We start from the raw sequence: 27,529 nt of genomic DNA, 5'->3' as shown, positions 1-27,529 counted from the left end.
TAACGATACCTAGAAAATAACTTTTTAAAAATCCACGATGATTGCTCTGAAGGTACCTTAAAAATATTTTCTAGAAAATCTGCGATTATTGCCCTGAAGGTACCTTAAAAATATTTTCTAGGAAATCTGCGATTATTGCCCTAAAGGTACCTTGAAAATAATTGTTTAAAAATCCACGATTATTGCCCTGAAGGTACCTTGAAAATAATTTTTATAGATCCACGATTATTGCCCTGACGATACCTAGAAAATAACTTTCTAAAACTCAACGATTATTTCTTTTAAAAATCCACGATGATTGCCCTAAAGGTGCCATGAAAATAATTTTTTAAAAATCCACTATTATTGCCCTGAAGATACCTAGAAAATATATATTTTTTTTAATTGGCCTGAAGATACCTTGAAAATATGTTTTTAAAAATCCACGTTATTGTCCTGAAGATAGCTTGAAAATATATTTTTTTAAGTTGCCCTGAAGGTGCCTTGAATTTTTTTTTTTAAATCCACGATAATTGGCCTGAAGATACCTTAAAAATATTTTTTAGAAAACCCCCTATGGCATCCTCCGTTGTGGCTTGAGCACACGATAACTCTCGAACGGATCAGCAGATCCCGTCCCTTCGTAATATTTTGCCCAAATTTTGTGAACATTTAGCCGAAAATGGTCCATATCAGTATTCTCCTTAGGGTGTGTCCCCCACAAAAGTTCAACGCTTTTGTTTAAGTTGGATGATCCGTTGGAAATTTATACTGAAGCTACACACAGAAAAAATGGCCTCTCTAACATACATATGTCCCAAACATATTTTGCAGCAAACATATATTTGTTTGGAAGCAGTCCCAAACATAACAACGCCTTTCATAAAGCAAAAGAAAAATACTGGTTCTTCTGAGAGATTAAAAAAACAATTTTGGCGAGTTTTTATTGACTAACAACCTCCACACACCACCAAACAAAACAGTGACAAGTTTTGCTGCTTTTTATTTATTAATTCTTGTATTTTGTATTACACTATGCAACACTGAAAATGCAAACAACTTCTACTACGCATTTTTTGAAAGTACATATTTAGACTACAAAAACCCTAGTAGGGTTTTGTCTTGTCAGATCCAGTTCGGATTTTATGGCCTCATCTAAACCGGGCTAAATCTACACTTTTCTGCATTTATCAGGTCTTTATCTCAGAAACGAGTAGGAATTTGGCCTTGCTGTCTTTAGCAATATAGTGGCCCTATACGAGTAGAACTTATCTTTTGAAAAAACCACATAAGAAAAACTCCATCTAGGGCATCAAAATCTATAAAATATAGAAAATTTTACATAATTGCTGAAATTCTGGTCAGTATCGGCTTAACTATTGGGAGTTGAACAAAGTAACCTTTTGCAAAAATCTTCCAAATAATGTTCTCAACAATTCTTTAGAACATTCTGAAACTCTAAAATGCTACTTCATGTTGTTTCAGCGGTATTTTGCATCATATCTTTTACAACACGTATTTCAAACACAGTTCACACCAACAGTTAATTCTCGCATTTCGGATTTCACTACATTATTGACATATTTATTAAATCGTCGTTGAAAAATGTACTGAAAACAACGGCATAGAGGTATTTTACAACAATGACGTGTTCGAAAGAGTTTATTACAAAGAGTGTATTACATTCCAGGGAATATTTTTGGAGATACGGTGCGAAATGTATAAAAATTGTAGAATTTTTGCATATATATGTATTTCGAAATTTGAAGCAATAAATGTAGTTTTTCGAGTTCATTATTTCTCCAAGTATTTTAATCTTGCCCTTTTCTACAAATTTGCTTCAGAGGTCAGAGGTCGCATTGGTTTCAGAGATATAGCCCCGAATTTGTTTTTACAAACTCAATATTTAACCATGTTTAGATGGGGCCATAAAATCCGAGCTGGATCTGACACAACAAAACCCAACTAGGGTTTCTTGTCGTTTGGGTCTGTACTTTCAAAAAATCTTCAGTTCGAATTGTTTGCACAAGATCAACTTAAAAATGTTGCACAGTGTTATCGTAACTTAGCGTTTCTTTTAAAGATTTTCACTATAGTTGTTATCGTCTTGTGAGCACAGCAGAACAATATGAACCATATGTACATACAGTGGCTCCAAGCGAAAGTCGTACACCTAATGAAATTTTTTTAATTGACTTATATCTCCGACACAGAAAGGTATATGAAGAAAGTATTTACGCAGTCTTTTAGTGCATTTAGTCGACAAATTAGAAGCACGATATAATTAAATAATCAACCCGTTTACATTGTTGAAAAATTAAATTAGCTAAAATACTAAGAATTTTAGCACCAAGCGAAACTCGTACAGCAATTATAAAGACAAGGTATTTGTTAATATAATTAATTCTACTACATGTTCCTGTTTTTTGTTAAATCCTACGACCGATTTAGTGTAACATCAGTGCTTCTTTACAATTAAGAGGGTCAATTCTGGAAACTTGTATCAGATTAAATGGGAAAGAGGCGTAAAAATGGAATAAAAATAGTTTTTATGAAACCACATGAGAAAATGATTTATTCAACTTTACAAAAACTTTTTTTTCGATTCAGCAGGTATCGAAAATTAAAACTGCAAAGCTATTCAATACTTTGATGTCTACTAATAAGAAAAAAACACATATGAAATATTTAAAATAACTCAAACATTAAATAAATAATATTTTCTTGTGGATAGTTTAATACACGAAGTGCAAAATGAGTTGATTTTGAGTGTCCCGACACTCTAATCGATTGAGAAAAATATTTGGAAGCTTATTTTTCCAATGTGCAGTCAAATTTTTACAACATAAATACCTTGTCAATTGGTGATAAAAAGGCGTAAAAAAGCTATACATAAATTTGTCCAAGAACGATGTTTAGAATATCAAAACAATAGCGATAAATGCTTAAATTTTCTGAAAAGAGTGTAATTTTGATAGATGCAACAAGTTCTGTGCGAAACCTGACATTACATTGTGAAAAATCCCACAAATTGCTTCATGTCTAATACACGAATAATAGAACATAACGAATCAGTGTATCTGCGAGTGTGTGGGGCTTATCTTTCAGATTTGAGTCGTTGTTTTATAATTTTTTTGAAGTCATTGGGAATCGAACTATGAGATTTTATAATTAAAATGAGTTCTTACTTCCTGGCGAATAATGTATTGGCCAAGTTAAGCGTTGTTCTTTCTGCAAAAACTCTGACTTTAAGCATAAAAGCTTATTATTTGCGACCACTGGTATTAAATAATTGCTTCAATAACATGGGTTGGCTAGACTGTAGTCCAAGCTTGAACAATAAATCGTCTATAGTGGTTCTATAAATGGAAAATGTCTCCAAACGACTTATTCTTCCAGACATCCTTATAGGAGAGATTTTCAAAACAAGCGGTAACATATTTTACACTACAGGTGTACAGAACTGATCAAAAATATTTTAAATTGATTGCAGAATTCAACTGAAACCAGAAATATGCGGAAGGATTATTTATATTATAAAATATTTTCTCTTTATAATTGCTGTACGACTTTCGCTTGGTGCTAAAATTCTTAGTATTTTAGATATTTTAATTTTATAACAATGTAAACAGGTTGATTATTTTATTATATCGTGTTTCCAAATTGTCGACTAAATACACTATAAAGCTGCGTAAATACTTTCTTCATATCTCTTTTTTGTGTCGGAGATATAAGTAAATTAAAAAAGTTTCATTAGGTGTACGACTTTCGCTTGGAGCGACTGTACATGTTGAGTCTATCAGCACTAGGTTGAGATATTAGATGTTGCCTTTATAATAAAGAAATTACAAATTTGTAGTTCCGAAGTATTTGACTGTACGAACTTTGTTTTTTCGACACCAAACGCACTGTAGTTGTTTGGTTTGTCAGTTTGTCAGTTAACTAACAACAATTGTTGCGACAGCGGTAGTTGTGTGTGTGGTTTGTTGATAAATTCTCAATGTATCGTGAGACGATGGTGGGGGTTGTGTTGTGGTTTGTTAATACAATGTGATGGTGAGACAATGAGACCGATGAAAATATAGGGAATAACAGCCCAGCAAACCAATCGTACCGACATCGTAACGAAATCGGAACAATGCACATGCACACAGCTCTTTATTATAAATTATGTTTGGATCCAAACATATATTTGTTTGCCATCAGTCCCAAACAAATATTTGTTTGGATCCAAACATATTTCGAACATATATTTTTCTGCGTGTACCCCTTGTGGTCCTGTTTACAACGATATGTTTTTCGTACGCAATTCCATGCATCCTGACGTAGTGGTCCAAAAGCTCTAAATTATACGGTGACCAACTGAAATGACTGGTGGGCGCGATGTCTATCGAAAATAAATTACTCCCAAAAATATGATCCACTTCCCCAACACTTGAGTTCAAATCCATATTTTGTCGGCAAGTTCATATCAGAATATAGAATTTTCAGAGAAAAGTATCTTTGTTATGTGGCCGCTTCCATCTGTCCGTAGAGGAACTTATTGATTCACAAAGGCTGAGGGTATATCTCTGTCGGCAATGCCGACTGATCCTTTTTTTTCTCATTATTTCTTTTTTCTCTTCTAAAATCCAATTTTGTTGAAATTTCCCTTTGCAATCTGGAAGGTATGAAGAGGTTCTATTGACTTTTCTAACTTTTTGTTTTATTATATTCATTGCTTGTACTACCACCTTTGTTTTCTTCTTTAGCTTTACCCTGAGGAAAATTCTCATTCTTCTACAAATAAAAATAAATTTGTTCATATTTGTTGTATTTTAAGTTTTCGATTTGCTGGCGCTTCACAATACCTTCGACATTTTATTTTGTATTCAATTTTTTTCACATTGTTGTTGTAGGAACTTTTAACACAATTTGTTGTTGTTGTCTTTAGTTTTGTTATACTTTGTATTGGGGCTAATAGATAATCAGCTCTGTTAAATGTGAAAGGGTGTTTGGGGCTAGAGATGGTACTTCGCACCTAGCATTTTCCTCTGGTAGCCGACAAAAGTCTGACAATTGTATGACAAATATACATACATATATTAGGTTCTATGAACATCAGCGAATAGACACAAGCGAGACTTCTCAGAGACCAATGGGTGCAGGTCGATTTTATGTTTAGCTCATTGATATGAGGCTAAATATTCAGAACTTGTGCTGGGATTTTCCGTCAGTGATCTGTCAGTGTGGTGCATTAGTAAGCATACCCTCCTTGCACGATTCGATTCCGGGTTCGATTAAAAGTTAAGGCAACATTGCATGTTCAACGGTGGCAATAAATATTTCTCAGCGTAATGTTGGCGACATTTCTTGAGTATTTCAAACATCTACAAATGCTCTACAAATGTTAGGCCCCACATCATTGAGCCAATATGCATAGGGGTGCACTTGTTGATATGAGAGAAGCCTTTCTTGTCCCTTCAGAAAATGTTCGTGGGAACATATGTATGTATGATGTTCTGGGCAGAAATTTAACCACAGATCTACTGAATCCAATATTGCCTTGTGCACCACAAATGTGACAATATTATTCTAAAAACTGGCGCACATTACTTTCAAAATTTAAAAAAAAAAAAATTGTACGAATTCTTTCTTGAATACTTATGACATATCATACACACGTTTTGTTTTCTACATAACACCTGTATGTCACATACATAACAATTTACGACAAACCTTCTCTTGTATTTATAAACTACAGTCTTCTTTACCCGGCTTAGTATTTTTGTTTGTTTCTTTATTCCTTCTCCTTGGAAAAAGAGGGGGATACCACCTAGCAGTTGCTGCTAGAAAATGCACACTTATTGGAAACCTAATAACTACCATCACCACCACCGACACCATATTGCACTCACGTGCTTCGATACACTTCTTGAATAACTATCACCTTCTTCTTCATATAAATATTCTGCACTCAAAACATGTCTTCTTACTCAATATTCATATGTATCCATTCATGTTCCTCGTATGTAGGTAAATCTAATAAAATTTATTGGAAAATATATAAAACGAAAAAAACAAATAGAGACGACTTTTACCACCTCCACAAAACAGAAGAAGAAGTTCTTAGAAAGTAATTTTTGTATATAAATCATTGGATGTGCGAGTATATAATTTTAAGTCAAGGAGGTTTTTTATACATACATACATATATCATAATAGTATTCATATGAATATGAGGGATTTCAAATTGAAGGGAGGTCAGGGGAGGCATTTAAGACAATATTTAACCGGTGTTGGGTAAGTAGAAGAACTCCCACCTTCTATAAGGTCTTCTATTTATGGAAAACTTTTCAGAATTGGGAATAAACAAGTAAAAAAGTATCAGTCGGCTTTGCCGATAGAGATATACCCTCAGCCTATGTGAATTGGAACTTTCATCTTCGGACAGATCGAATGTATTTAGGGTCTTTTCAGAATTTTGTGGCACTTTTTGGACATTTGAACTTGCCGACAAAAATGTGGATTAGGATTAAAGTACAAAAGTTTTGCTGAGGAGGGAATGGAATAACATAGTGCATTAAGGAAGTGGATCATATTTTGAGAGTAATATCTTTTCGATAGATATCGCGCCCACTAGTCATTTCAGTGGGTTATCTTACACCTGTTGGGCCAGTATGCCATGAAGCATGGACTTGTCCATGGAAAACATAATATGGCTGTAAACTGGACCACAAAGAACATCATCGGTATAAATTTTCAAAGGATCTCCGAACATACCCTACACTGCGCTTGACCACAAATGTTGAACTTTTGTGTGGGAGGTATCCTAAGGAGAGGAGCGATATGGACCATTTAAAAATTAAACTAAGTTTGGGCAAAATATGACGAAGGCCAAATTTTGGACCAAATCGGTTTATCAGTTCGAGAGTTATTGTGCTCTCCAGCTACTACATATAGTGCCATAGGGGTTTTTACAACTTTCGGGCTGTTTTCCCAAGAAGTATGGACTTGCCACTGAAAAAACTTTTACCGTCGTAATTGAGACAGCGATTGCAAGATGCTTCAACAGAAATCAAAGTTAGTCAAGAGCAGGTCTTAAAGTGAACTTATCCGAAATTTTGTTTAGGAGGTACCCGAAGGAATGGACAAATATAGTCCGTATTCAAACCTGATCTATATCAGGTAGATGCGTAAAGTATGTACCAACTCGGTCCTTCCCTTGAAGAGTTATCGTGCGCACAATTTTTCCGAACATTTGTGAACTTTTGTGGGGGAGATACCTGAAGGAGTGAACCGATATGGCTTATCTTCGAACTTAAACTTAGTTTTGACAGAATATTATAATGGGCAAATTTTGGATCGAATCGGCAGATCCGTTCGAGAGTAATCTTGCGCTCCAACCACTACACACGGTGTCACAGGGGTTTTTTGAATCTTTCAGGATATTTTCTCAGGAAGTATGGTTTTGCCCCCTGATGAAACTTGTACCGCCGTATGGGGGGCCGTGAATACAAGTTGTTACAACAAAAATCAAAGCGATTCGAGAGCAGGTTCTAAACTGAACTTTTCCGAAATTTTGTGTGGGAGGTAGTAGACAGATTGAGTCCATATTGGAACCTCATCTAAGTTGTGTAAAAATGTTACGATGTGCAAAGTATGGACCAAATCGGTTACTCCCTTCAAGAGGTATCGTGCGCACAAAATAAAGCCAAATTTTGGACCCAATCGGTTCATCCGTTCGAGAGTTATCGTGCGCACAAGCCAGACAGACAGACGGACGGACATTGCTAAATCGACTCCAAATTGTCTGAAACACATTTCGTCCAAACATACCTGGGGTCTGAAACGATTATTTCGATGAGGCACATTTTGCCCGTATGAAAGTGTATATACCCTCGTTAGCATAAATGCTGAGGGTATAAAAATACCTTGTACAGGCCTTCTGTAGGAAAGGGATCTTATATATGACTTTTATAGGCAAAATATCTTCTACAGGTTCTCTATGGGAAAAAAATACCTTCTACAGGACTTCTTTAGGCAAAAGAGCTTCTACAGGTCCTCTATAAGCAAAATACGTTCCACAGATCTATCTATACGAAAAATACCTTGTACAGGTCTTCTGTAGGAAATGGACCTTATACATTACTTTTATAGGCAAAAAACTTCTACAGGTTCTCTATAGGGAAAATACCTTCCTACAGATCTTTTTATTGGCAAAATACCTTCTACTAGTCTTCTATAGGCAAAAAACCTTCTACAGATCCTCTATACGGAAAATACCTTCCACAGGTGTTCTATTGGCAAACGACCTTGTACAGGTTTCTATAGGTTAAAGACCTTCTACAGATACTCTATAGGCAAAATACATTCTACAGGTTCTCTGTAGGGAAAATGTCTTCCACAGATCCTCTATAGGAAAATACTTTATACAGGTTTTCTGTAGGAAAAAGACCTTGTGCAGGATTTTTATAGGCAAAATACCTTCTACAGGTTCTCTATAGGCAAAGACCTTCAAATCCTACAAATCCTCTATAGGCAAAATACCTTCAACAGGTCCTCTATAGGGAAAATACCTTCTACAAGTTTCTAGAGATTAAAGACCTTATGCAGGTTTTCTATAAGGAAAATATCTCCTTAAAGTCTTCTACACTCAAAAGTCCTACAGATCATCTATAGGCAAAATACCTTCTACAGGACTTGTTTAGCCAAAAGACCTTCTACAGGTCCTCTATAAGGAAAATACCTTCCACAGATCTATCTATACGAAAAATACCTTGTGCAGGTCTTCTGTAGGAAAGGGACCTTATACATGACTTTTATAGGCAAAATAACTTCTACAGGGAAAATGCCTTCCTACAGGTCTTTTTATAGGCAAAATACCTTCTACAAGTCTTCTATAGGCAAAAAACCTTCTACAGATCCTCTATACGGAAAATGCCTTCCACAGGTGTTTTATTGGCAAACGACCTTCTACAGGTTTCTATAGGTCTACTCTATAGGCAAAATACATTCTACAGGTTCTCTACAGGGAAAATGTATTCCCAAGATCCTCTATAGAAAAATAGTTTATACAGGTTTTCTGTAGGAAAAAGACTCTATGCATGACTTTTACAGGCAAAATACCTTTGCAGGTTCTCTATAGGCAAAGACCTTCAAATCCTACAAATCCTCTATAGGCAAAATACCTTCAACATGTACTCTATAGGGAAAATGCCTTCTACAGGTATTTTTATAGGCAAAATACCTTCTACAGGTCTTCTATAGGCAAAAGACCTTCAACAGGTCATGTATAGGGAAAATACATTCTACAGATGTTCTATGGGCAGACGACCGTCTACCGTTCTTCTATAGGTTAAAGACCTTATGCAGGTATTTTAAAGGAATATACCTTCACCAGTTCCTCTATAGGCAAAATACCTTCTACGGGTTCTCTATAAGGAAAATATCTCACACAGGACTTATATAGGCAGGACTTCTACAGGTATTCTATAGAAAAATACCTCCTAAGGTCTAATGCAGGTAAAATGCCTTCTACAAGTCTCTAATATGGAAAATACCTTCTACAGGTCCTCTATAGGAAAAATACCTACAACAGGTCCTCTATATTCAAAAAAGACATTTTACAGGTCTGCCTAGGCAAAAGACTTCTAAATATCTTTTAAAACGGAAAATCTTCTAATGATATAAGACCTTCTAAAAGAATCTGCTATAGACAGAATACCTTCTGCAGGTTCTATAGGTAAAAGACCTACAGGTATTTTATAGGAAAAGATCTTCCTATACAGGTCCTATATAGGTAAAATATCATCTACAGGTCTTCTATAGGATAAATACCTTCAACAGGTCCTCTAGATTCAAAATACCTTCTACAGATACCTTCATAAGGAAACGAGATAGACCCACAGTTACTTTTAGGGATATACATAGAATCACTTTCTGATCCGATTTATGCATGTCAGTCCGTCCGTCCGTTCGCAACGTACAGGTCGCATTTGTTGTTCGATTCACACACAAGAGAAGACATTTTGTTGGAGCAATAATATTCTACGTACAAAATAGTGTATTTTAAAAATCTGAAAATATATATTGTTGATCTAACAATATATTTTGTGTCATTGAGGATCCCAACACACAATATATGGTTGAAACAACAATATATATTTTCAGATTTTTTTAAAATACACTATTTTGTTCTTAAAATATGATTGCTCCTACAATATCTCTTCTCTGCGTGCAGCTGAATTGGGAAATATAGTTTTTAGGCTTAGGAAGAACGCTATTGCTTTTGGTGAAAATCGGTTCAGATTTGGATGTAGCTCCCATATATTTTTTCTTCCGATTTCACGTATTTGTTGCACCAAACATGCTATATATGTCCCATATCTATGACATTTTGAATGTGTGACTGATTTCGGTGTATAAATAAATGTGCCAAATTATATCGAAATCGGTTCAGAAACGGATAAAGCTTCCCTATACATATATCTTACATATTCACAGTGGTGTTGGGTATCATGTGGTCGGCCCCTCCAGACTTTGATCCGTTCCTTCAACAGGGTAATTTGTCTTCTGTTGAGAGAAGAGGTTTAAAATGGGCTCTATAGATAAAATCCAGTCCATCAGTTCTGATGCCTTGACCTTCAACAGGTCTTCACGGAATAAAAAACAATGGACATTTGCATTGAGTTTTGATGCTTTTTAGGTAGTTTTGAGATGGAATCCAATCTTGTGTAAAACTGAGTTGTACATAGAACGCCAACAGAAAAAATCAAGCGGCTCAAAATATATTACAAATGTTTTGAAGTGTGTACTAAACCCTTTTTTGTCTAACAATAGATACAATTAAGTAGAAACGGTTTCGAAATTAAAAATAAATGGTGAACCCATTGCACCGCCTCAATGTCGAACAAAAAAACCAACATTGGTGTTCTACTTATTAAAAAAACAAAAAACTTGGGAAATTTGAACAAATGTTGTCTATGTAAATTAGACAACCCCTATCCATATACATCTAATACAACGACGGGGTTAGAGAAGGCGTTCCAAATTGTTGTGTTGTTCTGTGTTGTAGTTGGAGTTTTAACAACTGCGTCACTCTTTAGTAATTGCACTTGTTTTCTAGTATCTCTGGTGTTCGTTCGCCAGCTCATATTTTCTCCGCTTGTTGTTTAGAATTTTGCTTTCATTGAAATTTCATGTGTTGGTGTACATGTGTATGTGTGTGTTTTTTAGTTTTGTGTTTTTTTTTAGTTCTTGGCACATTGAAAATTTATGCAAATTGATAAAAATGGAGTGGTTTATTTTCAATTTTTTATGCAGTCTGTCCCTTTGTTCCTTATAGCGACAGCGCAACAACAACAACATCAACTGATGTGGGAAAATTATTTACGAAAACATCAGTTGGTAGTGGTGTTACACTTTAATAATTGATGTAAAAGTTTTGCTTATTAAGGAAATATCTACTTTGTTTCGGAAAAACTTTTATGTGTAGACTTGAGTTAGCGGCACACTTTGAAAATATCTCGGGCCCTTGGATGATTTACAGAAGTTTTTTTTTCTAACAGATTCTTCAAGTGGCACCAATTGGTAAAACGGCTAATTTGTATCTCCATTAAGATAAATTCTTATTTAATTAGCGAAGACACAAACCACTCTAGCGGAGACACAAAGTGATCTGTTAACATTTTATTTAACAGCGCGTAAGAAGAGCACTTTCCTTTTTAGGTCCCTTAAGGAAAATTCTGCCAGGACAACGTGAGATCATTGGAAAGCTTATGCAGACGGGGATAGCTGTCTGATCTAATAAAATCTTTAAAAATATTGCTCGGTGTCGTAATATTTACCGTTTTTGGGAATGACCTCGCAATAAGTTCACTTATTTTGACCACAGATCCTTTAAGGAAAATTCTGCCAGCACAACAGAAGTTTTTTTCTAACAAACTCATCAATTGGTACCAATTGGTAAATCGGCTAGTTCATATAACCATTAAGATAAATTTGTACTTGATTAGCGTAGACACAAACCACTGTAGCGGAGACACAAAACGGTCTGTTAACACTTTATTTAACAGCGCGTAAGCAGAGCACTGTTAAACTTAACAGAGCTATTCAAAAATGTTTTTCTTGATAAAAAATATCCTTTTTATGTACTTAAGGAAAATTCTGCCAGGACAACATGAGTACCATTGGGACTTATCCAGACAGCTATCCCCTGAACTAATTAATAACATCTTTAAAAATATTGCCGATGTCGCGATATTTACTTTTTTTTGGGAATGACCCTGCATAATGTCACTTATTTGGACCACAGATCCTTTAAGGAAAATTCTGCCAGCACAACAGAAGTATTTTCTAACAGATTCATCAATTGATACTTATCAATTGGTAAATCGGCTATTTCATATGTCCATTATGAAAAATTCGTATTTAATTAGCGAAGACACAAAGCGCTCTGTTAACGCTTTATTTAACCGCTCGTAAGGAGAGCACTGTTAAAATTAACAGAGCTACTAAAAATGTTTTTCTTTGTAAAAAAATATCCTTTTTAGGTCGCTTAAGGAAAATTCTGCCAAGACAACGTGGGTATCATTGAAAAGCGTATCGAGACAACTATTCCCTGAGCTAATAAAATCTTTAACAAATATTGCCCGATGTCGCGATATTTAGCGTTTTTGCGAATGACATTGCAATAAGGATACTTAATTTGACCACAGATCCCTTAAGGAAAATTTTGTCAGGACAATAAGACAGGATCACCCCAAACAACGGTAAACATTGCGACATCGGGCAATATTTTGTAAGGATTTTATTTGCCCAGAAGATAGTTAGCTCGATGAGCATCCCAATTATAGCCATGTTGTCCTGGCAAAATTTTTCTTAAAGAATCTGTGGTCAAAATAAGTGTCCCTATTTCAGGATCCTTCAAAAAACGGGAATGATATTAATGCTACCCATGTCGTCCTGGCAGAATTTTCCGTAAAGGATTTGTGGTCAAAATAAGAGTCCTTATTGCAGGGTCATTCGCAAAAACGGTAAATATCGCTACATGGGTGCCACCGCGGTGCAATGGTATGCACACCCGCCTTGCACACATAAGGTCGTGGGTTCGATTCCCCGGCCAGGCAACATCAAAACTCTTTTCAACGGTGGCAAAATACCCCTCAGTAATGTTGGCGACATTTCCTGAGTATTTCAGCCATGTAAAACTTCTCTACAAAAGTGGTGTCTTAGACACGTAGTTCGGACTCGGCGATAAACTGTATGTCCCCTATCATTGAGCTAATATGAATCGGGGTGCACTCAATCGTATGAGAGAAGTCTCCCTTGTCCCTTATGGGATGTTTGTGGAACAATTATATTATTGCAGGGCCATTCCCAAAAACGAATAATATTGCGACATCGGGCTATATTTTCAAAAGATTTTATTAGCTTAGGGGATAGCTGTCTGGATACGCTTTCCAATGATAACGTGAGTATGATCCCCCTGAGCAAATCTATGTTGTTGTTGTTGTAACAGTGTTTTTTATTATGTTTGTATGTTCGTTCCTCTTTTCAATCTGGCTCTTCGTTGGGATGTAGCCACAGATCCACTGGAGTTAGATAGGTAGGTTTGGCGGGTGTTCTGTGTCGTGCTGGCCCATGCCGCATACTGAGCAGATGTCCTGCACGGCGCGATCGATTTCCGCCCAGTAAGAATTTAGGCGACTGCAATATCCCGATCGTAGTTGAGCCAAAACTACTCTGGTTTGTCGTGGCAGCTGACGCTCTTGAGCTGCGATAGATGGGGGATGTACTCCGAGTACTTTATTCACACTATAATTGCTTAAGGCCTTGGCAACTGCGTCCGTGTGAATGCTATTCAAACCTGCTTGATATGCTTGTTGATTTAGGGGTTCTCTCCTGTATCGTTGTACCTCTTCCTCTAGAGCATGGATATCCTCCCTGATCTGCCTGAATGTGTCGGGCCTACCCACAAGATGGCAGGTACTGCAACGAAAGCATCTCATTGTTTTGCTTTACTGGAATAATCTTTGCCTCCTCATGTAGATGGTCCACTGAAGACTTGAGGAGGCACCCTGTTGCTGTTCTCAGGGCGGCATTCTGACAGGTTTGAATCTTTTTCCAATTCGTATCACATAATCTCGGGGACCAAATTGGAGCCGCAGAGCTTACCACAGACCGACATATCACGTTATATGTGGTCAACAAGGTTTCTTTATCTGCACCCCAAGTGCTGCCGGCTAGGGACTTGAGGACCTTGTTCCTGCTTTTCAGTTTGTCGCAGATAGCTGTGGCGTGTGCGCACGACGTGAATGTAGGGTCGAATGTGACCCCTAAAAATTTAGGGCAGTTTGTGGTCGGAATTCTGCTACCGACGACCACGACATTCAACTCACGTCCAAACTGCGATGCCCATGTGGTGAACAGAGTGGCTGTAGATTTAGTGGCGGAAATCTGCATATTCCTCGAATGGAAAAAGGTGGTAAGATCGCTTAAATATTTGTTCAGTCTCTCACAGATGTCATCAGGATAGGTACCCGACGCCAGGATCGTGCAATCATCCTCGGCAAGAAGAGATCTAATGCGACGTAATACTCTCCTCTTCGCCCTGTTACTCTCGGGGTGCTCGACAAACTGTCGATTGAAATAACTTGCGCACCTCTTCGGGTCAGTCAACGTAACGTCGCCAAACGTGACTGAGGTCCTATCTTCCCTTCTTCCAGGGTTCGAGAGTGACTTAACCGTTGTCCACAATTCACCTATACCGGCTCCAATGTTGCAACTCTTCAGATGATTTAACCACTTGTTCCGCTTATGACCGCCGACCAGCCTGTTAACTTCTAGTCTCAGCTCCCTGACTCTGGGGTCATTGGGGTTGGCTCGACGAAGCTCATCACGCTCATTTGCTAATCCCGTCGCCTGTGCTGGGAAGTTTGGTCTTACTTTGGGTATTCGACAAGCAGGGATATGACGAGCGGCTGCAGCAGTGATTATGTCTCGGAACTCCTTTCCGCTACCCGAACATCAGTAGGATTGGGCAGTTCTCCGAAGCGGTGATTGGTGAACTCTCTGAAACTCGGCCAATCAGCTTTCTTATGATTGACGAATGTGCGGCGTTCAGAGGGGTAAAAGCCATTTGTCATTTTAATGTTGGCTTACATTTTCTCAGTATTTCATCCATGTAAGATACGCCGTTCGGACTCTGCGATAAAATAAGTCCCAAATCATCATTTAATCGGTGTGCCCTAAATGATATGAGAGAAGACTCTCTTGTCCCTTCGGGGATGTTGTGGGTAAATATGTATGTATGTCTGTAACGTTCGACCCAATGGCACAGGGTCAGTCAATAATACATTATCCCAAATGTCGTCAGGGATGTCAGTCGAGCACATAACTACCGTCCGTTTCTTTGTCACAAGGTGGATGGAACAGCCTGCATCAGTCCAAGATTAACTTTCTGGTTCTTTTTTTGTAAAAGCTCGTATATCCATGATATATTAATTTGGTGAGATACAGAATCATAGGCTCCTTACTACGACAAGGGCTTGACAACTAAGCTTAATACTCATTGAGAAGGCCAGGTATTCACGTGGCTCCATTCAAATACAGTTGGTACACTACTGCGAACCTTGAAATACAAGTAACCTCAAAGCTACTGAAGTTAGTTGAATTGCCTTGACAAGGCAGCTGAAAATGTACAGTGTGTCGTGCGGGTCTGTACCGCATGCTTGGCTTGTTTTGAACGGCGTCTACGTAGTTCTGCCAAAACTACTCTGATTTATCGTAGCATTTGACCTTTTTATGCTGCGATAGAAAGTTGGGGGATGGATTTCCTGCAGTTAAGGATAGCTCGAGAGTTAATGGTCCGTGACTAGAGAGCCTTGAGGGCGGCTTGACTGTCGACATGTATAGTAACAGGTCCTGTAAGATTAATTTCATATCCTTTCATCAATTCTGCAGCTTTCCTGATAGCAAGAGTCTCTGCCTGAAAGACACTGCAGCTATCGTTAAGCTTGTATGAGGGTTTAAATGGTGGGTTCTCGCAGAAAACGCCGGTGCCAGGGCCTTCTTCCATCTTGGATCCATCTGTGTATATTGCCAGACCGTCCAGAGGGGAAATACTTTCAGCCCATTTGTCTCTACTTGGAAAGATGACAGATAAAGAGTCAACTGAATGAGTTGGGCATAAAATATGTCATTTAAGGACTTTCGCATGTCCGAAGTGTGACCACCGCCACAATCCTAACTCCTTCCTGTAGTCTAAAAGCTGTTCTCGCCGCTTGAAACTGGATTAGTTAGGATGCCCTGTGCAGAGGTTGGAGATCCATATAACAACGTTTAGGACGGCCTGAAGAGTGCTTTTAATTATGCCGGAAATCAGTTTTGATGCAGTCCTTTGTACACTTGATAGTTTGGACAGTTACGCTTTGTTCTCCAGTGCTGGCCACCAAACAAGTCCACCGTCGGATAAGATGGGTGGGACAACGGTTGCATACAGCCATTGTATGATTTGTGGTCCCAATCCCCAGCTTTTCCCAATTAAGTTCTTGCAGCTGTAGAGTACAGCGAGTCCATTGTTCGACCGCTCCTCGATATTCGTTGTCCAATGCAACTCCGTCCAAAACTACAGGCTGGAAAACGGGAATTTTGCGTTTCCTTGAGAATAATACAAGATCCGTCTTCTCTGGGTTAACTCCATGACCGTTGTCATGTTCCCAGTAGTACCAAAGCCCTTTGCAAAAGGTGAGACAGGATTGATAAAAATTTGCCACATATCAGCACTACCACACCATCGGCAAGGCCTTCTGCCTGTCGGTCGAAACACACAAGAATTTCATTTATCACCAAAAGTCATAACAGAGGTGAGAGAACCATGGTGTCAACGAAAATAAATTTCTTACGGCTGTGAATTTTTAAGAAATTGAAAATTGATCAGCTGTTTTTTGTTACCTAAAAGTATGCTTTAATTATAAACATTGATCCCCATTTCTACTTTAACTACTACAAGAGAATAATAAATGCTTTTTGTCTCGATACTCTCACTGCGAAATATTATTTATTGACTTAATAAAATAATACATTATTTAAAAATGTAAATTTTCTGATAAGTAAATCTTTGCATAAAATATTAAAACTCAGTCAGTCATTTAGTCACGCAACTAACAAACAAAAGCAAGGACCAAGAAAAGTCATGGACAAAGGTCATAGCAGTTATATTTAAATCAGTCAGCCAGCAGCAAGCAGCTGGTGCACTGTTTTCCGAATTTCGTACGTCGTTAGTAAATATTCTTCACAAAATAATGACTATGTTAAATGCAAATCCCCCCTAAAAGTATACCACAAAAATAACTCTTTTGAAATATAAACTGGTACTGCGAGTCATTGTATATTTAATTTTACATACCAACCAACTAACATACATACATATGTACGCCTTTTGTTCACATTTATTTTTGTTAACTTTTTAGGAAAAGTTGCAGTGTTGAACATTGCAATCAGTTAAACTGAAATTTCTTCTTCTCTTTGCTTTGTGTTTTTTTTTGGTTTGGAGCTGGCCTCAGGGAAAATGCATGAATGAATAAAATTCATAAAATTTTTGTTGTATTTTTTTGGTTGCATGCGACATTCACACTTCCATAACTGTCATAACGAAATTTTAATTGAGGGACAAATGTTGGCTGTAAATAATTTATTAAAACCGTGAAGAACAATTGAAAAGCTACTTTTCTTTAAGAAAGCTTCTATATAAACACACTTCTTATCATTAAGTATATAGAAGGTCTATAGAAGTACCATTCCTCTCAGATAGAGCGTCCATAGAAGCATAAAGGATCTATAGAAGCACCCTTCCTCTCAGAAAGAGGGTCTATAGAAGCACCATTCCTCTCAAAAAGGGACTATAGATGCACCATTCCTCTCAGAAAGAGGGAAATAGAATCACCCTTTTGTCTGAAAGGGTGCATAGAAGCACCCATTCTTTCACAAAGTATCAATAGAAGCACCCATTCTATCAGAAAGATCTATAGAAGTACCCATTCTTTCAGAAAGGGTCTATAGAAGCACTCTCCTCTCAGAAAGGGTCTATAGAAGCACTCTCCTCTCAGAAAGGTTCTACAGAGGCACCCTTCCTCTCAGAAAGGGTCTATCGAAGCACCCGTTATTTCAGAAAGGGTCTATAGAAACACCCATTGCTTCAGAAAGGGTCTATAGAAACATCCATTATTTTAGAAATGGTCTATAGAAGCAACCGTTCTTTCAGAAAGGGTCTATAGAAGCACCCGTTCTTTTAGAATGGATTTATAGAAGCACCCTTCCTCTCAGAAAGTGTCTATCGAAGCACGCTTCCTCTAAGAAAGGCTCTATCGAAGCACCCGTTATTTCAGAAATGGTCTATAGAAGCACCCGTTATTTCAGAAAGGGTCTATAGAAGCACCCATTGTTTCAGAAAGGGTCTATAGAAACACCCATTGGTACAGAAAGGGTCTATAGAAACATCCAGTGTTTTAGAAATGGTCTATAGAAGCACCCGTTCTTTCATAAATGGTCTATAGAAGCACCCGTTCTTTCAGAAAGGGTCTATAGAAGCACCCGTTCTTTTAGAATGGATCTATAGAAGTACCCATTCTTTCAGAAAAGGGTCTATAGAAGCACTCTTCCTCTCAGAAAGGGTCTATCGAAGCACGCTTCCTCTAAGAAAGGGTCTATCGAAGCACCCTTCCTCTCAGAAAGGGTCTACAGAAGCACCCTTCCTCTCAGAAAGGGTCTATAGATGCACCCTTCCTCTCAGAAAGGGTCTATAGAAGCACCCTTCCTCTCTGAAAGAGCCTATAGAAGCATCCTTCCTCTCAGAAAGGGTCTATAGAAGCGCCCTTTCTTTTAGAAAGGGTCTACAGAAACACCCTTTCTTTTAGAAAGGGTCTACAGAAGCACCGTTTCTTTTAGAAAGGGCCTATAGAAGCATCCTTCCTCTCAGAAAGGTTCTATAGAAGCGCCCTTTCTTTTAGAAAGGGTTTATAGAAGCACCCGTTCTTCCAGTAAGGGTCTACAGAAGCACCCTTTCTTTCAGTAACTGTCTACAGAAGCACCATTTCTTTTAGAACGGTTCTATAGAAGCATCCTTCCTCTCAGAAAGGGTCTATCGAAGCACCATAGAAGCACCCGTTATTTCAGAAAGGGTCTATAGAAACACCAATTGTTTCAGAAAGGGTCTATAGAAACACCCATTGTTTCAGAAATGGTCTATAGAAGCACCCGTTCTTTCAGAAAGGGTCTATAGAAGCACCCGTTCTTTTAGAATGGATCTATAGAAGCACCCATTCTTTCAGAAAAGGTAAAGAAGCATCCTTCCTCTCAAAAAGGGCTATAGAAGCACCCTTCCTCTCAGAAAGGGTCTATCGAAGCACGCTTCCTCTAAGAAGGGGTCTATCGAAGCACCCGTTATTTCAGAAATGGTCTACAGAAGTACCCGTTATTTCAGAAAGGGTCTATAGAAACACCCGTTGTTTCCTCTCAGAAAGGGTCTATAGTAACACCCGTTGTTTCAGAAATGGGTCTATAGAAGCACCCTTCCTCTCAGAAAGGGTCTATAGAAGCACCCTTCCTCTTAGAAAGAGTCTATAGAAGCACCCTTTCTTTCAGAAAGAGTCTATAGAAGCACCCTTCCTCTCAGAAAGGGTCTATAGAAGCACCCTTCCTCTCAGAAAGGGTCTATAGAAGCACCCTTCCTCTCAGAAAGGGTCTATAGAAGCACCGTTCCTCTCAGAAAGGGTCTATAGAAGCACCCTTCCTCTCGGAAAGGGTCTATAGAAGCACCCTTCCTCTCAGAAAGGGTCTATAGAAGCACCCTTCCTCTCAGAAAGGGTCTATAGAAGCACCCTTCCTCTCAGAAAGGGTCTATAGAAGCACCCTTCCTCTCAGAAAGGGTCTATAGAAGCACCCTTCCTCTCAGAAAGGGTCTATAGAAGCACCCTTCCTCTCAGAAAGGGTCCATAGAAGAACCCTTCCTCTCCGAAAGGGTTTATAGAAGCACCCTTCCTCTCAGAAAGGGTCTATAGAAGCACCCTTCCTCTCAGAAAGGGTCTATAGAAGCACCCTTCCTCTCAGAAAGGGTCTATAGAAGCACCCTTCCTCTCAGAAAGGGTCTATAGAAGCACCCTTCCTCTCAGAAAGGGTCTATAGAAGCACCATTCCTCTCAGAAAGGGTCTATAGAAGCACCCTTCTTCTCAGAAAGGGTCTATAGTAGCACCATTCCTCTCAGAAAGGGTCTATAGAAGCACCCTTCCTCTCAGAAAGGGTCCATAGAAGCACCCTTCCTCTCAGAAAGGGTCTATAGAAGCACCCTTCCTCTCAGAAAAGGGTCTAAAGAAGCACCCTTCCTCTCAGAAAGGGTCTATAGAAGCACCCTTCCTCTCAGAAAGGGTCTATAGAAGCACCATTCCTCTCAGAAAGGGTCTATAGAAGCACCCTTTCTTTCAGAAAGGGTCTATAGAAGCACCCTTCTTCTCAGAAAGGGTCTATAGTAGCACCATTCCTCTCAGAAAGGGTCTATAGAAGCACCCTTCCTCTCAGAAAGGGTCCATAGAAGCACCCTTCCTCTCAGAAAGGGTCTATAGAAGCACCCTTCCTCTCAGAAAAGGGTCTAAAGAAGCACCCTTCCTCTCAGAAAGAGTCTATAGAAGCACCCTTCCTCTCAGAAAAGGTCTATAGAAGCACCATTCCTCTCAGAAAGGGTCTATAGAAGCACCATTCCTCACAGAAAGGGTCTATAGAAGCACCATTCCTCTCAGAAAGGGTCTATAGAAGCACCCTTCCTTTCAGAAAGGGTCCATAGAAGCACTCTTCCTCTCAGAAAGGGTCTATAGAAGCACCCTTCATCTCAGAAAGGGTCTATAGAAGCTCTTCCTCTCAGAAAGGGCCTATAGAAATACCCTTTTTTAGCAAAATTAATTTAAAAGAAAGAAAAGGCGATAAAAAGCATGTTGCACATTAAAATCGTTAGAAATTCAAAAATGTTAATGTATTTTTTCTCTGTTACAGATCGCTTGTATTTTGTGGCATTCAAGATAATGATCTTTGACGCCATTATCTCAGAGATAATGATCTTTGACCTTTGTCCTTAAAATCGTTGGAAATTCTAAAATTTTGATGTATTTTTTCTCTCTCCTACAGATCGCTTATATTTTGTGGCATTCAAAAAGAATTTCAAGCCCAAAAATACACCCAGCACACATTACTTCAGCATCGATGATGATTTCATCTATGAGAATTTTTACAATGATTTTGGGCCCTTGAATATTTGTATGCTGTATCGCTATTGTCAGAAGCTAAATGCCAAGCTGAACAATAAAACCTTGGCGAGTAAGAAGATTGTACATTACACATCCATGAATCCGGCAAAAAGGGTTAATGCTGCATATCTAATAGGAGCATTTTCGGTAAGCCGTCATTATTCTTATACAAACACATCATAAGTAATAAAACTCTTGTTCTTTTATAGATAATCTACTTAAACAAATCACCCGAAGAGGCCTATCGACCCCTGGTCATTGGTGACATACCTGCCTATACACGTTTCTGCGATGCCTCCTATGGTCCAAGTGGTTATAAAATTTCCCTAATCGATTGTCTCAACGCCGTCGCGAAAGCCATGAAGGCGGGGTTCTTTAACTTTGAAGATTTCGATGCCGAGGAATATGAATACTATGAACGTGTGGAGAATGGCGACTTCAATTGGATTGTACCACAAAAATTTATTGCATTCTGCGGGCCACATCAAAAATCTAAAACACTGCCAAACGGTTATCCTTGCCATTCACCCGAAACATATTTTGAATATTTTCGCAGTAATAATGTAACGACAATTATCCGCTTGAATGCCAAGGTTTATCATGCCTCCAGTTTTGAGAATGCCGGTTTCGATCATAAGGATCTGTTTTTTATCGACGGAAGTACGCCAAGTGATTTGATATTGAAGAAATTCCTGCAAATATGTGAAACGACAAAGGGTGCCATTGCAGTGCATTGTAAAGGTAAGTCGGAGAATTGCTGTGTCGTAGATAATGGTTTTTTTTTTATCACAGAGATAATGGACATGATGAAACAGATAATGATACTTATAGGACATTATGACCTTCAACGATTATAATCTCAAAGATAATGACCATTGACGGTAATTTTTACAAAGATAATGACTTTTCACTGTCATAATTTCAAAGATAATGACATTTATCGGTCATTATCTTAAAAATAATGACATTTGACGGTCATTATCTCAAAGATAATGACCTTTGCTGGTCTTTATCTCAATGATAAATACCTTTGCTGGTCTTTATCTCAAAGATAATGACCTTTGACGGTTTATTATCATAAAGGTAATAACATTTGACGGTCATAATATCGTATATAACGACCTTTGATGGTCATTATCTTAAAGATAATGGCCTCTGCCGGTCATTATCTAAAAGATAATGATCTTTTACGGTCATTATCTCAAAGATAATGGCCTCCACCGGTCATTATCTAAAAGATAATGATCTTTTACGGTCATTATCTCAAAGATAATAACCATTGATGGTTTATTATATCAAAAATAATGACCTTTGATGGTCATTATCTCAAATATAATGACCTTTGATGGTCATTATCTCACAGATAATGGCCTCTGCCGGTCATTATCTAAAAGATAATGATCTTTTACGGTCATTATCTCAAAGATAATAACCATTGACGGTTTATTATCTCAAAGATAATGACCTTATCTCAAAGATAAGGACGTTTGACGGTTTATTATCACAAAGGTAATGACTTTTGACTGTCATAATATCGTATATAATGACCTTTGATGGTCATTATCACAAAGATAATGACCTTTGGTGACCTTCGACGGCCATTATCTCAAAAATAATAACATTTGACGGTTTACTATCTCAAAGATTATGACCTTCGACTGTCAGTATCTCAAAGATAAAGACCTTTGATGGTCATTATCTCAAAGATAATGACCTTTGATGGTCATTATCTCAAGGATAATGGCCTCTGCCGGTCATTATCTAAAACATAATGATTTTAGGTCATTATCTCAAAGATAATAACCTTTGACGGTTTTTTATCTCAAAGTTAATGACCTTATCTCAAAGATAAGGACGTTTGACGGTCATTATCTCAAATATAATGACCTTTTATGGCCGTTATTTCAAGTATAATGACCTTTGCTAGTTTATTTCAAAGATAATGACATTTCACGTTATGATCTCAAAAATAATTACCTTTGATGGCCATTATCTCAAAGATAATGACCTCTGTATGGCATTATCTCAAGGATAATGACCTCTGCCGGGAATAATCTCCCAGATAATGACCTTTGACGGTTTATTATCACAAAGGTAATGGTATTTGACTGTCATTATCTTAAAGATAATGATCTTTGACGGTTTATTATGACACAGATAATGACATATGACACTCTCAAATATAATGACCTTTGACGGCCGTTATCTCAAATATAATGAATGACCTTGGTCGGTCATAATCCTAAAGATAATTACCTTTGATATCTCATCATCTCAAATATAATTACCTTTGACGGCCATTGTCTTAAAGATAATGAACATTGACGGTCAATATCTCAAAGATAATTACGTATGACGGCCATAATCTCAAATATAATTATCTCCGACGGTCATTATCTAATGGATAATGTCCTTAATTGACCGTTATCTGAAAGATAATGGCATTAAACGAGCATTATCTGAAAGAAAATAACCTTAAATGACCACTATCTGTAAGATAGTGGCCTTAAACGACCACTATCTCAAAGATAGAGGCCTTACACAAGCATTATCTTAAAGATAAAGAGCCTTGTGGGACATCACCTTAAAGATTATGTCCCTAAATGATCATTATATCAACGACAATGATCCGGAACATCGAATATCTAAGACAAGGCCCTAAACAGACCATTATCTCAAAGATAGTGACGCTAAATACGTATTACTTCCTCCTCACCAAATAATTTTTCTCGTTTCTTACAGCTGGTCTTGGTCGCACTGGAAGTTTGATTGGGGCATACATTATGAAACATTACAATTTCTCAGCTCTGGAAGCGATTGCATGGTTGCGTTTGTGTCGTCCTGGGTCGGTGATTGGACATCAACAGCAGTGGATGGAAGAGTAAGTAACTATTTTCTAGTTTGTATTACCTCCTCATCATCATTTTCTCCTTCTCCTCCTTTAGCAAACAATCCTGGCTTTGGTCCGAAGGTGAACGTATGCGTAAACGTACCAGCTCACAAACTCCTGTACATAAATTTGGCATTTACAGTTTGGTGTATAAAAATTGTCCCGTAACTGCTGGCCAGTTACTCGTGAATACGGAAAACAATACCGAATTGTTAATGACCCGCGTCAAAGGCATATCACAAAAAGTTGATACCATGCATTTGCATGAAGATCAAACGGATTCAAATCAATTGGATTCCCTCGATTCCTATGAGAATGGTAATAAACCATCGTCGATAGGCAATACGTTAACGACAAACACCACAACCACCACAACAACAACACCACGTTCTCGCGTATTGATGAGCAGTAAAGATGGTGCCATTACACCGCCAACAAGTGCCAGTGACAATGATAATGATGTTACCGAAACTGAAGAAGATTCAACGGCATCAAATCTTAATTCAACATTTATTGTATCGAGAAGGCGTAAATCGCCCAGCATACAGCAGCAACAACTACAGCAACGTTTGGAAACCACAACACCAACAACAACAAATGCCTCGCTTGCTTCAATAGGTGTTAAAATGGGCCAATCACCACTTGCCGCAATGATACTTACCATGCGCCGTACACCGCCCATCAATAACAATGAGCCATCGTTAATTGCCAATAATTCTATAACAACGGCAACATCATCAGCCGTGTCTGCCAGTGTTGGTGGTGGTGCACCTCTTTATTCGGAAAAGAAATTAAAGAAACCCTCCTCCAGCTATGAACCGGCAGCTGCCCTCCAAAGGCCCACAATAGCATCAACAGTTAAAATGACCCAGGCGGCCATCGAAAAGAAAAATGCTCAAACTCAGGGTGATAAACTTAATCAAATTAAAGCTATGCGTCGTCAACATAATTCAAGGTCTGGTGGTGCTACAGTGTAAGTTTTTTTATTTAAAAAAATTGTAGTTTTTTAGAGACTATAACTAGGACTTTCAATTTAAAAGAGATCAAATGTAGGTGTCATAAATGCTCCAAGTTTCGATACATTCCCGCCTAACTCTTAACATTTATGCCGTATACTTAACGACGACATGTATACGCAATGCTTGTATTCCATATTGGAAATTAAAAGAGTTTTCTAAGAGGTCAGTCAACCTTAAATTACCACCTCCAAGCTCTTCGATACTATGAAGTGGAAAATTTGTTGCTGTTGTTAAGATAACCTTAGGTTAGGGGAACCAACGTGGTGCAATGGTAATGGTAATCCCTTAAGTGTAATGTTGACTTATGTTTTCTGAGTATTTCAGCCATGAAAAACTTATATGCAAGTGGTGTTGTGAGACATGCCAATATGAATCGGCGTGCTGTCATTGATATGACAGAAGTCTCCCTTGTGCATTTGGGAATGTTGTGGGAAAATATGTAACCTTAGGTTTGTTCTAGGAAAACAACCCTTATCATTCCAAAAGTAACGCAGTGTTTTGAAGATTTGAGAATCACAAATGCCACGGCAGCGTGTTCTTCGATACCGAATTGACCAGGAACCATACAGCAAGTGTGTCGACATCCATCACACTCAAACTTCAGTGAGATTCATGTATGTCGAGAGTGGGTGCATGCATATCAAGGTTTGATCTGAAATCGTCCATGTTAGGGACTACTACAGGGTCTATGTTGTTGCATGCTGCGTGGACCCAGCCCCCAGGGAGTCGTTGTCGCCGTCAGAGACTCCCTTCACAGTCCTCCCAATTTAACACCAGCCGTTGCTGTTCCAATCCCTAAAAATGCATCATTTTTGCAATTTAATTGCAATGGACTACGAGGTAAGATGGAAATGTAGTGGATTTTATGAGTCGGAAAAATATCATGGTAGCATTGGTGCAGTAAACCAAGCTCAGCGTTGTGCGTACTGAAGAATGATCGCATCAGAAGTGGAGTTGGACAATTTACTTCCCTATTGCACATGCCTGTTCAATACAGGCCAATTGGAATGGGGTTATCAGTCAAGTGTAGGGGTAGAATAGCTTAACATACCGCCGACACAAAGCTGTACTGGTCTCAGAGGACTTTAACGATCATTATGAGTTATGGCATTTAGTAGGACGTTCCTACCAGAATTGGCGGAGAGTGTCACAGTTCGCCAGATATAACCATCGTGTCACCAGGTCTGACAAATTACGTCACTTGGTAATCAATCATGGGAAAACTAATTGACCCAATTTCAATAATCACCTGCACAACCTGTCGGTTGAATACTAGAAGTGGGATCGAATTTCACAGTAGAGGCAGCACGATTAGCAAATGAGCGTGATGATCTTCGTCGTGACAACCTCAGTTACCACAAAGTAAGGGAGCTGACGCTGGAAGTTAACGGGTTGGTCGGTGGGCATAAGCGGAACAAGTGGCTAAATCATCTGAACAGTTGCAATATTAGAGCCGGAATAAGTGAATTGTGGACAAAGGTTAAGCCACTCTTAAACTCCAGAAAGAAGGAAGATAGGACCTTAGTCAATTTGACGACATTAAGTTATTTCAATCGACAGTTCGTCGAGCATCACGGGAGTGACAGGACGAAGAGAAAACTACTATGTCGCATTAGATCTACTCCTGTATAGGAGTAACTACCACAATTTACAATAGATGATGTTGCGAATGCCATCAATGTTGCTAGCCACCTTCATTGGACCCGAAGTCTGGAAAATTGGCAGGGTGGTCCCGCTACTGAAGACAGGTAATGATGCCAGCAAAAGTGAATCATTCGGGCCGGTTTTGCTTTTGTCGCCTGTGCCAAAGTCCTTTGAGACTTAGTCCTCCCCAGCGTCAGAAAGAGCTATCTAGTGGCCGATCATCAGCATGGATTCCGGAAGCAGCACAACACGACAACAGCGCTGCACGCCATCTACACACATATTTGTCGAGGACTCAACCAGCATAAGCCGTGTGATAGAACAGTCATAGTGGCACTTGAATTATCGAAAGCCTTTGATACTGTCAGACCCTCCACACTGTTTGAGGACATTGAGCAGACAACCCTTCGGCCAAGTTTGAAACGTTGGATAATCAATTATATATGTGGACGCGACGCCAGTCGTGTGTGGAATTCAGGAACAAGAAGTCAAAATCCCGTAGAGGGAAACAGGGTGCTCCCCAAGGTGGGGTGATTGATATCTACGGAATTGTTTAACATCTCCTGTATTCCGTCCCTTCCAGACGGCATCGAGATCGCAACGTATGCGGATGATTGTACGATCCTGGCGTAAGGTACATTTCCTGATGACATTTGTGAAAGACTGAACTCCTATTTGACCGATCTTACCTCCTTTTTCCCATGCGAGGAATATGCAGATATCC

At 38.5% G+C, this 27,529-nt stretch overlaps 1 protein-coding gene across 5 annotated transcripts in view; it reads left to right on the top strand.

Moving 5' to 3' along the window:
• The window catches only part of Cdc14 (cell division cycle protein 14), a 237,123-nt gene that overhangs the window by 185,080 nt on the left and 24,514 nt on the right, over positions 1 to 27,529 (top strand). For all 5 annotated transcript variants that reach the window (XM_073970683.1, XM_073970686.1, XM_073970685.1 and 2 more), the window contains 4 exons: positions 21,134 to 21,399; positions 21,462 to 21,993; positions 23,995 to 24,133; positions 24,198 to 25,115. In XM_073970683.1, coding sequence (XP_073826784.1) covers positions 21,134 to 21,399; positions 21,462 to 21,993; positions 23,995 to 24,133; positions 24,198 to 25,115 — 1,855 coding nt within the window. The remainder of the gene's footprint in view (positions 1 to 21,133; positions 21,400 to 21,461; positions 21,994 to 23,994; positions 24,134 to 24,197; positions 25,116 to 27,529) is intronic.

Source organism: Musca autumnalis, unplaced genomic scaffold, assembly GCF_047663935.1.
Source record: "Musca autumnalis isolate F117 unplaced genomic scaffold, ASM4766393v1 scaffold_2, whole genome shotgun sequence".
NCBI classification, from domain to species: Eukaryota; Metazoa; Arthropoda; class Insecta; order Diptera; family Muscidae; genus Musca; species Musca autumnalis.
This window is presented reverse-complemented; position numbering and strand designations above follow the sequence as displayed.